Source organism: Stegastes partitus, unplaced genomic scaffold (assembly GCF_000690725.1).
Source record: "Stegastes partitus isolate 25-593 unplaced genomic scaffold, Stegastes_partitus-1.0.2 Scaffold1612, whole genome shotgun sequence".
Taxonomy (NCBI): Eukaryota; Metazoa; Chordata; class Actinopteri; family Pomacentridae; genus Stegastes; species Stegastes partitus.
The window spans coordinates 108708-120752 of record NW_007579343.1 but is presented as its reverse complement, the minus strand read 5'-3'; the positions used below and the strand labels follow the sequence as shown (position 1 = coordinate 120752).

Here is a 12045-nt window from a genome sequence, read left to right as displayed (position 1 = left end):
CGAAGAGACACGCTCACAGGTGTGTTCTGTCACGTGATCTGCACACCGTGTTAGACAGGACCAACCGGTCTGGTCCCCGCTGTGTTCATAGTGAACACAAGGAGGAGGCTGGAGGAGGACTGGAGTCAGTTTCAGTTGTGGAGCAAGAAAATGGACTTTAATGGACAAAATGGTGATAAAATAAAAAAACACAGACAAAATATCAGCGCTCATGTGTCAATTGGTTTTATTGTCGAAGTTCAGGGTATGTCTTTTCCATTTGTTTAAATTTCAGTATCATCAATTCCACATTCAAAAACAGTTGGACAGGTCAACATATTCTTCAGTGTAAGAAATTCTTGTTCATCTAAACCTCTGTGGACGTCAGACCCCAGGCTCCTCACTGATTTGCATCTGAACTATCCTTTTGTATTGCTCTTGTGTAACCTGAGGCATGAAAGGCTGTCATGCTGATCCAGCAACAACAAAACAAAACAAAAAAACACCTCCAGAGTTGCAAAACCTGATACTGGGCAAACATACAGCACACCTCAACCCAGAAAAACCAGTCCGCCATGAGCACCAGCAGTCCCAGCAGCAGCCATTTCAGAAGGGTGACCCAGATGTTCATTGACATGTTGCTAGAAATGGAGCTTGAAGTGCAAACCAATTCACCCACATCTGACATTCCAGGTTGAAAGAATAATATAGTGGCCCTAAAATCCTTTCTTGTTAGTATTTCCCACATGACTTAGCAGACATCAGAATGGCAGCCACACCTCCCTCAGTACAGATTCCTGGATGTATGGAATAATCCCTGACCTCTTCTACCAGTACTACTTGTAATGTAAATGCACCTTTTCAAATACATTTTTGAATAAAAAGAAGCTCAAAAACATTGACTTTCCAAAAAGAGACAAGTGTAGTAAATATGTTGGAAAATCAAAATGCTCTATAATAATGGTAATGCAGCTCTACCACAGGTATTAAATGATTTAGATCATGTTCACAGGTATTTACTACTGATCACGAGAAACACTTAGTTACAAATATCCATTTGCTATGACCAACTAATTTCTAGCTGTACTAAGGATAAATACATTAAAATAACAATAGCATCCACCATGAACACATACCGTTTCAATGTCACAGTTTCATAGCAGTGTAAACTTCATTAGCTGCCATCGTTCATTTCCATTAACTGAGCTTGAACAGCAGCTGAGCTGAAACAGTGAGTGGGAAAAACAGTGACAGAGCAACTTAACCAGCATAGGTGTCAGAGCAAAACAGTAAGCATTACAAACTTTATAAGACGTTATAGACTGCATTTTGACTTTAGTAACAAAATGAGAGACAATTCATGCATTTTGCTGACAAGAGTTTTTACAAAATGTTTAAACTATGCCTCACAATTTGACAAAAGCCTAGTGGACAGAATAAATTAGTATAAAACCAATAACAACAGTGTACAGTAATTACTTTGGCAGGAACCTGCACATTATAACACAGACAGTAGAGAGAAGTACAGTATATCCACTCTTAGCAAACACACCTCTACTTGCTGCAGTGCTATCTTACTTGTCATCCTGTCCTCATTTAACATTGAGTCAGCCTTATTTCCACCTGCCTCCTAATAGGAATATTCTGCCTAGGCAGCATCTAGCCAGCTGTGATGGTGAAATCCTCTTTACGTCTCTTTGTAAAAGGAACAGGCACATGATGGTCATCTCGCTCACACTCAGATAAAAAAAGGTTTTACTTTTTTTGCATAATAAATGCAGGGACCAAACAAAGTGGATCAAAGTCTCCATGGCAAACATCGAAACAGCTATATGTATGTACTGACATCATCTTATCACACCTCCATTCCATTTGAGTTTTTTAAAGGTACTTTTTTTGGCCTTTATTAATCAGGACAGTTGAGAGAGAGAGACAGGAAAGTGGGGGGAAGCGGTTGCAGCAAAGGCCCGTGAGCGGGATTCGAACCCATGGCTGCTGCATCGGGGACTCCAACTCCTGACATGGTTCACCAGCTCAACCAGATGAGCTATAGCGGCACCCTCCATTCCATTTTTTGATGAAGCTTACTTTTTCTTTGGGGTCACCAGCTCAACCAGATGAGCTATAGCGGCACCCTCCATTCCATTTTTTGATGAAGCTTACTTTTTCTTTGCCTGTTACTGTTCTCCATGACGACAATCATCACTGATAATGTTCCTACCTTAGACAATGACTTTCTGTCTGTCATCGTGGCATTAGCACAGGCAGTAATTTCTGTCTGTTTTGTGATTATGGCACATTTATGATAAGTCATTCTGGGTTTGCCAATATTGAGTGCTGTTTCACCTGGAAGAGACATATTTGTGTTCAAGTCCCACCTCAGTCCCACTATCGTCCTTTGTGCAACAAAGCATGTATTCTCAGTTGCGGACTGCAGCATGGATCAAAGATATGTTGACTGCAATATTTAGTTGCTAGCATTCTAGTCCATGATTTTGTTGTACTCCTGAATCTTCAGTTTGATGTGAGAGAGCTTATTTTTTAGGTACTCACACCTCTCCCTTTTTTCCAAATATGCTGGGTCCTGACAAGAACAACAGAACAGAACCGAACACAAAACATTAACAGAAATAAATGACATAAATTCTTAGTGAAATTTCAATATATCAGTAACATCCTCCCTGTTAACAGACATTATCAAGAATTTAACCAAAAGGTTGCTGTGCACTGACACATAAAATAGGCTACGCTTCTTCACATAGTTAAGTTTGTCATACAAATATTAACTAGGCAGACAGAAGTTTTTGAGTAATGGGAAAACTCCAGCTTAATTATAGAAAAGAAAGTAATGTAGAATCAAACTCCGATGGGGGAATTGAGACATAATAAAAAAGAAAAAAGACAAATCAAGAACCTGATACTTGGTTCCTAATACGGTGTCAAGAATCGAAACCACTGAATCCTACAATTACCATAGCATCTTTCTCAACAACCCATCCTTTCTGGCAAACTCAACAGTAGCTGTTTGCAATATACTGTCGTGAATCTGTAGTCTTCCAATCCAAGAGAACATAGCCTGATGACATGACCAAGGTTATTGTTTCAGATATTCCAAAGTCACAGATGACAACATAGTACCTCTTTCGCAGGCTAAGTACTACTTCTTAATAAAGAGTAAATGTACAATGGTCATAAGTTTATTTTATATACGTCTGTCTCTAAATGATTTGCTACATTGAGTATTTAGTAAAGCAAGAAAGGTGCTGTACTAATTTCACAATCCAGTTTATTTACAGTTACCCACAGAGAGTACAGGTAGAGAGGGACAGCAGCCTATCTGATAGTGTCGGCTGTGGTACATTCTACTTCCCCTCTGAATGCACACAGAGAATAAACAACCAAGTCTTTATTAGTTTCGTGAAGTTGATGGCAACATGGTTACATTTTCCAAGTGTGACTCATTGGTTTCTTAACTCAAATACTTTAGTACTGCAGTCTGGTTTTGGTTGATGCAACTGGGAAAGAATGACCTGATAAGCTTAAACTTTCACTGTAAACACTTTTGTTAAGATGGCACAGTGGTGACTATATCATTCAAGCATCATTCAACCATTAAAGATTGCTTAATATATGTTTAATATCAATTAGAAATAAAAAAACAAAACTTTAGTATAATACTGCAAAAGTGACAATGGCAGAGACTGATCCTGTCATCCATCTCATGTCGGCAGTTATGCAATAAATCCTGCCAATTGTGCGCCCAAATGTTCTACTTTACATTAGGGTTCCCAGACAAAGCTACCGTTTGTATCTGTTTATTTAACTGACTGCATGGCTGAGGTGTTAGGCGTTAAGGTACATTACTGTCTCCATTACTGACATTCTGTTGCACCTATGGACAACAAAAATTCTCCTCAACTCAACTCAGAGACAGAGAGCAGAGAAGAGAGGAGCTGAGTGAGGAGAGGAGACTGTGACAAATACTGTGCGAAGAGCTGGGTTTCAGTTCTTAGCACACCCTGCACTTTCTAATTTTGTACTAGTTATTTTTGCTGCATCTTCCTAATAAAATAATACAAAAACACAGAAAGAAAGAGTTACCTATAAATAATAATAATAAAAAAGTAAAATAAAATAAAAGCAGTAGCGATTTTTTTTTTTTTTCAAATTCAAAAACCTGATAAAAAAAGAAAAGAAAAGAAAAGGATTTGATCTATTCTTGGAATAATTACTTTTTCTCACTGGATCACTGGAGTAGACCTTTACTGCAGGCATGATTAAATGAAATTTCTTGGCAGCTAATATTTTCTGTTAATCAATATTTTTGCTGCACAAGGACGTCAACGGATGCAAAATGCTTTATAGAAACCTTTTTTTTTTTTAACTTTAGACAGACAACAAACAGCCACCCAGTGAGTGACAGGATTATGAATTATGATTATAAATCCAGTTTCATAAAGAATACTTACAGATTTCTTCCTCTGGTATTCCATTAAAATAGTACTGATCCGCTCTTTCTCCTGAAACAAAATGAGGCTGTTACTAGACAGAGCTACACAGTAAGGATCCAAGAAGATTTCAGAGTGTGTGCATGTGTGCATACGTGTGTTAGTGTGGAGCTGAGTAAGAGTTTTACCAGTTGGCTGGAGGGCCGGGTAGGAAGGTTCTGCATCATCTCATCCATCTCTTCAAACTTCTTGGCCATGGCCTGGACCTCTGCATGCAGCTCCTTGTACTCAGCATACTGGTCATTGAACACAGCCTTGTACTGGTCCCTCTCCTCGTCTGAGCGAATGCTGGGGTACTTCCTGTGAGAACAGGACAGTAGACACTCTTTCTTGGGCCACTGGCTGCACTCACGAAGCAGCTAAATGTGTCTTTGTTCTGTAGCAGCAGGACCTAAAGCTGACAACATCAATCCGTCCATCTAGCACAGGGGTCGGCAACCTTAAACACTCAAAGAGTCATTTGGACCCATTTCCCATGGAAAAAAAACACTGGGAGCCGCAAAACCCTTTTGACATCTAAAATGAAGATAACACTGCATCGTTTTTACCTTTATGCTATGTATAAAAAAATACTATAGTGTGTTGCATTTATGAAATCAATGACCTGCTACAGAGAAAACAAAATTTTATTTGTGCAACAAAAACATTTTGAACCCAAAAAAAAAAAAAAAAAAGATGATGGGTTGAAGGTTACTTTAAAAAAAAAAAAAGCTAAATATCTATTTGAATCCTCCTTGTATTTATGAAATAAAAAGCCGATCTTAAATTATCCACCTGCAGCAAAGTAAAAACGACATCTGGTTGTCCTGCTGACTGCAGCTGGGACTTCTGCTCCATACTGCTGATCGACTGTGAGCGCTTTGGAACGGGAGGAGCTCATGGCAGCACCGCTGCTCGCTGAGGACAGGAATGGCTCAACAATACGTGTTTTCATGTCAGAGTTTCCAAAACACCAGAAAAGTCTCCAGTTACACCAGAAAGAATCGCTAGATTTATCGCTAGTCATTTTTGACAAATAAATAAATAAATAAATAAAAAATCGCCAACAGGATTTGGAAAGTTGCCAGATTTAGCGAGAACGTCATCAAGGTGGCACCACTGTGCATGCCGGTGGGTGTCACACATCAGCGGTTATGACGCATATTTTGAGCAACAAAAAAATTAAACACGTTTTATTTTAATGTTGCAAATTCACAAAAATATTCAAATTTAGAATTACACTTTAAAAACTAACGAGCTAATACATTTAAATTAAAATACTCATTATTTTTTTTCCAAAGCCACAAGGAGCCGCAGCAGAGGGATAAAAGAGCCGCATGTGGCTCCGGAGCCGCGGGTTGCCGACCCCTGATCTAGCACAACTACTGGCCAGATTACTGCAAAGTACACTGTGGAGTTTAATGTGAAAATGATTATAAGACAGTTTTAAATGTTTTCAATACCGTTTTACAACAAATGTTGGGTGTCCATATGCACTAGTATATTAAAAGTAATCATTCTTCCTGCTCACACTGGTCACTAAAATATATTCTTCTAACATAGGCGATGAGTGGCAAAATCAAGTTATATTCAATGCAAAAATGCTTTTTCCAAGTTTATCTAAAGTAAATATAAGGCTTCAGCAGTCTGAGTTAGAAAGCTCAAAGTGGTATCTTTCACAGTCACTGCTGAGCCGCATGTATGGGCACCTGACCATTGGTTCAACTGAAATTATGAATCTATTCATTTACGGGCCTAGAGCAGATTTAGACGAAACTTTAAAAGCATCCATCCATCCATTATCTATACACCGCTTAATCCTCACTAGGGTTGCGGGGGAGTCCCAGCTGACTCAGACTGGTTACTTGTCCAGGGTGTCCCCTGCCTTCACCCTATCTCAGGGCTACATTTAGAGACAGACAACCAAGCACACTCACATTCACACCTAAGGATAATTTAGAATCATCAATTAACCTCAACATGTTTTTGGACTGTGTGGGAGGAAGCCGGAGAACCCACACAGAAAGATCCCAGGTGTCCTCACTGAGACGCAAACCGCCGACCTTCTTGCTGTGAGGCAACGGTGCTAACCACCAAGCCACCTTGCAGCCCCTTTTAAAAACAGGTTTTTGAAAAACATCTCTTAGGCATGGATTGTAATCTTGCCAGATTAAGACAGTTTTGAATTAACCAAGCCTAGTTCAAGCATAACACTGGCTATATACGCCACATTAACATCCACCCATCCATTTGCTGTACCTGCTTTATCTTGTAGAGGGTTGTGGGGAGCATGAGCCTATCCCATCTCACATTGAAACAAAGATCAACAAATTCAGATTTCAAAAATCTAAATTCAATTCAATTGAATTATATTTATATGGCGCAAATTTACAGCATGTCATCTGACAGCATCTCACAGCGTGAGGTGAAGACCTTACAAATAAATAAATGACCTCTCAAATAAATTTTAAAAATCTACTAGAAGAAGGAGATGGTGTATCTAGCTCCCCCTTTTAGGTATCAACATTCAACTACATGAGGGACAGAAAATGTCCAAGACACAAACAGCACACCCACACATGCATACAATATACTATACATGTATAATTAATAATTATTAATCAGAATATTTATTTGGCTGGGCAGCACAGTGAAGCAGGGGTCACTGTTGCCTCACAGCTGGCTGGTTTGAATCTCAGCCTGGGATCTTTCTGCGTGGAGTTTGCATGTGTTCCCTGTGCAGTGTGGGTTCTCTCCAGGTTCTCCAGCTTCCTCCCACAGTCCAAAAACATGTTGAGGTTAATTGGTGATTCTAAATTGTCCTTAGGTGTAAATGTGAGTGTGCTTATCTGTCTCTCTGCGTAGCCCTGAGATAGACTGGTTACCTGTCCAGGTGAACATGCTTTCACCCTGAGTCAGCTGGGATAGACTCTGCCTCCCACAACCCTACAGAGGATAAAGTGATGTATAGATGGATGGATTATTTTTGATCCCATTGTGCACCGCGCAAATATTTGGACAAATTGTATTTCGATGCTTTGGACATTGTTTCTTGAAGCTTTCATGCTAATAAAGCCCCTTTAATTTTTGACTGAATTCAAGTTTTATTTCTGTTAACACAGAAAGGCTTTGGCCCACTAAAACAAAAACAGGGACTGCAACTTTAATCATGCATATGAAATTTACATATTTGTTCGGCTAAACTTGAATCTCACGGCAAAAGGTGTCTGGACACAGCAATAAACATTTGAAAAATGTGATCAAGACGGTAACACTCACGGCACATAGTCAGCGATAACAACAGGTTTGGGGATGTGTCCGGCTGGTATGTGACCTCGAAGTATCTCTGGTTCCAGCAGCATCAGCGGAGCAGCTGCCGGATTGTGCATAGTGTCCATGATGTCTGGCTGGATGGTAGGGAGAGGAGTCTGCTCTGAGGCCCTGGAGGCTGAGCCCAGCTGCAGTACACAAAGAGGGGTGTTCAATTCACATACACTGTGTGAAATTAAGTGTCGGCTGGATTATAGTTCAAAGTTAGAAAGTCATTAAAAAGACAATCCTTGATACTTACTACAGACAATGGGACTGATGATCCAATGGTTTTCATCTAGGTTTATTGTGGCAGAATAAAGAGATGACAAGTAATTTATTAGATGTTCACTGTTTTCAAAGTCAGAAAACAATTCAGTCGCCTTTTAATGATCTTCTCCAGCGTTTTTGAACGATATAAACCATCTACTACTGGTCATTATACTTTAGTTTCACATTTAATACATTATGGCTAAATGGCCCTGAGAATGCTCTTTCAAAAAAAAAGGGGAATACCTACATATACGTTTATAAAATGTGGAACAGACATATATAACCATACACTATTGTGATCTGGTTCCAGTGAGAGTGGTTTGACCTGGGCAGACATTTTATCAATTTGTACAGACAGTACACATCTCCTGGTAGAACACCTGGTACAACCTGCTGCCAAATAACAAGCAAAAGGTTCAACTTTCCCCTGAAGTTTGTATGTAGGAAAATCTACTAGAATGAATGATGTACATAGAGATCACACATGGAGTTAAGCAGTCACAACAAACAAAGTCACAAATCTTATATGCCTTAAAAGCACTTGCAGGTCTAAATTTTTTGCATTTAGACACAACAGCAAACTTTTTGACATATTTATAACTGTATGTTGGGTTTAAATAGTTATATCATGAAATTATGTCCAACATAAACAGCATTAGGCAGCATTGTGTCTCAGCTCCGTCATGACTGTCAGAGGTGATCCACTGCCATTCTAAGCAGATGGATTCTGTGGACACCAGAACTAAGGGTTGGAGATAGGCATTTAGTTGTGATGGTTCATTTAGGGTTCAGAGCAAGCCAATGCATTACACCAAAAAAGTTGTCACAACTGTAGAAAACAAAACGTGTGTGTGTGTGTGTGTGTGTTTGTGTGTGTCAGACCTCCAGTGCCAGGCCCTCCTTCCTCATTCTGGCTGCTTCATGCCTCCACAGCTTCAGACACACTGCTGCACTAATAAAGTAGAGCACCATGGTGATGAAGAGGAAGACGATAGCTGCTGTCTGGCCAGCCTCAGTGCGACAAAATGCACCATTTACTCCATTATTGAAGACAGGTATGTTGCATAGGCCTCCTCGAGTTGTGTCCCTCACGTACACTATTCCTGCTGCTAAATAGAGCACAGCCAACACCAGATTAATGGAACACTCTGTGAGGGGCCACCACGAGGAGTCTAGAAGAATAGCTCTATAGTATAGAGTCATTCCGAGAACAACCAGAATAACAGTAACTATCCATGCAAGACCAGCCACCACCAGGACAAAAGGTGTCTTGGGGCCTGTGTAGTAACTGTCCCCATATCCAAATGCACCAGCACCTCCACCAAGCCCTCCAAACAGTTGTGGTTGTGAGTATCCATACATATTGAACCACTCGTTGTCCTTATGAACATATGCACAGACGCAGGCGAACACAGCAGCTCCAAGCAGCAGCTGCACACAACCCAGGATCCTAAGCAGGCCTGCCCAGGACTTCATGTAGGCATATCGCTGGTGGTACTCTTCTACCCGCTCCTGGTAGGTCTGAATCGAGACATTGGTGGGCACTGCAGATGCAGATTCAAGAGCTTCGGCACCTAGCAGCAGTTGGTCCTGCTCTCTCTGAGAGGTGTAGCCCCCTCCAGAGCTGCCATGGAGGCCCCGATAAGAGCCGGGAAGGGATGGGGATGGAGGGGCAGAGTGGGGAGGTGAGCAGGGGATTCCTGCCGAGGTGTGGCAGTTGGCGCTCTTCCTGGTTGAGGAGGCTGGGGAGTGAGGAGAAGGGAGAGGTAGGGGAGGAGGAGGGACGGACCATCCCTTGCTGCCACGGTTACCGCTGCTGCCACGGAAGAAGTTCTTGACAGAGTCAGGGATGAAGCGGTGGACTGGCTTAATGTCCATGGCATCACAGTCACCCTCCATTGGCTCATCATCGCTGGAGGGGTTGAAGAATTCAGGCCCAACAGCAGGCTGTTCAGGAAGAGGAGGAGGTGGGAGGGGGTCTAAGCTGACCGTCGGCATTGTCCCATGTGAGAGTGGTGGGGGTGGAGGAAATTCTGGGTCACGCCATTGGGAGCCCACAGGGACCTGGTCATAGTGTGGGATCTCCCGTACACGGTCGAACCTGGTGACAGAACCAACTCCTCCTGAAGACATTGGGACTCTATGCTCACTATGAAGACAAACATAGAAGATTAACAGTCTACTGCCAACAGCTGGACCAACGACAGCTTTAAAAGATCATTACTGCTTACAAAAAAATGTGTCTTCGTTTCATAGCTTTAGACATAGATTCCATAAATTATGATGAAACTGTAAAGTCATTGCTGAGATCTAGTAGCAAACAAGGAAGCATGAAAACAAACGAGTCAGATGAGGCAGTAAACACGAGTAGTAAGTACATGATGATAGCAGGTTGTATAGCAGCCTCTTCCTGCTTATGGTCAGCTAATCATTTGAATTACTTTCCTATCTTCAGTCAGGAATGTGATCTCTCAATATGAGAATATCAGTTCTTCAATCTAATCCAGGGGTGTCGACATCCGGTCCTCGAGGGCCGCAATCCTGCATGTTTTAGATGTTTCCCTCTTCCAACACACCTGATTCACATGATCAGGATCGTTATCAGACTTCTGCAGAGCTTGATGATGAGCTGATCATTTGAATCAAGTGTGTTGGAAGAGGGAAACATCTAAAACATGCAGGATTGCGGCCCTCGAGGACCGCAGTTTGACACCCCTGATCTAATCTAATTCATTATTTCACGATACTTTCCCTCAAAACCCTATCCTCTCTCTCCAATACCCCTGCTCAAGTACAAATCTGCTGTGCTTATGCTCAAAACTATTGGTCTGTTCTCAGATTTTCTGTTTCTGCCCAAATGTCCTGTGCTTTGGGTTCAGTATGTTCACACACTGACATTGCTTCTGCCCACTTCTGCTCTCAGATATGTCCTCTTGCTCTATGATCTTTGTTTGACAAATTATTAGTACTACTACAGTACTCTGCTATGGTTGAGTAAAACAAAACTTAATAGCAGCACAAGGTTAACAAAAAGCGGAAGTTTGACAAGGTCTACTATATGAATTATAAATTAAAGCCGCAAGCGGCGTTGGACAGGTCCTCGGCCTACGCTTGTCGGCCGTCGCGCACGTCAGGGTGTGACGCAAAGGTGCTCTGGGTGGGACTGTGATCCGGCCTGTGGAGTTTCATGCAGTTCAGAGCACGTGCGGCCTAGTTACGAGCCACTTCCTGTTTAGTGGCGAGGTGCGGCGGCGTGCGTGTTGACCGTGGTGGAAATATGTGCTGGCTGAGACTTGGAGCATGCGTGTAAAGTTTGAGGCTGATAGGAGCACAGCACGTCTTGTATTCTGCCGTTTTATGGCGTGGCCAAATTCAGAAGGGGTGCCATTTCCACGCTGTCAGATTTTTGAAGACCGTTTTGCTAACTTTTAATCACCACCTCCTGTAGTTTGTGCTGGCCAACTTTTAGGTGTGTACGACCTTCCCTGTAGGAGGAGATAGATTTTGAAAATGGCCAAAAATGTCCAAAAGTCAGGCACAATCGGCAAAAGTGTCACCTAGTTTTTTCAAAATAACGGACTTCTTGTTGGGTTTACGGCTTGGCGCTGATTGACTTTTTTGTGCGTCCTGATCTGCTACACATGCCCACCGAATCTTGTAGCTGTAGGTGAAACGGTCTTTCGACAGGACTCCGTTGAATTGCAAAAACACAGCAAAAATGGACAAAATGGCCATTGATCGAAATTGGATGGGCCGCCATTTCCAAACCGGGCCTCATCTGCAGAGCGTTTTTGATAACTTTTAATCACCACCTCCTGAAGTTTGTGCTGGCCAAATTTCAGGTATGTATGATGGAGGAGTTTGATTTTGAAAATGGCCATTTTTCAGCGAAAATGGCCCGACATACTCGCCGTTTGTCCAACATGGTGGATTTCCAGTTGGGTTTACAGAAAAGTGCTGATGGACTTTTTTGTGCAGCACGAGTTGTTACATATGT

The 12045-nt window shown here is 41.8% G+C and overlaps 1 protein-coding gene across 1 annotated transcript in view; it reads right to left on the bottom strand.

Moving 5' to 3' along the window:
- Positions 1-2104: 2104 nt before the first annotated feature.
- Positions 2105-12045, bottom strand: part of marveld2b (MARVEL domain containing 2b) — a 13319-nt gene continuing 3378 nt past the window's right edge. Inside the window, exons 2-7 of the mRNA XM_008300952.1 lie at positions 8931-10197; positions 8038-8073; positions 7746-7924; positions 4616-4787; positions 4449-4499; positions 2105-2563 (exon numbers count right to left, since the gene is read on the bottom strand). Of these exons, the coding sequence (XP_008299174.1) occupies positions 2462-2563; positions 4449-4499; positions 4616-4787; positions 7746-7924; positions 8038-8073; positions 8931-10181 (1791 nt within the window). The 5' untranslated portion in view covers positions 10182-10197 and the 3' untranslated portion in view covers positions 2105-2461. The remainder of the gene's footprint in view (positions 2564-4448; positions 4500-4615; positions 4788-7745; positions 7925-8037; positions 8074-8930; positions 10198-12045) is intronic.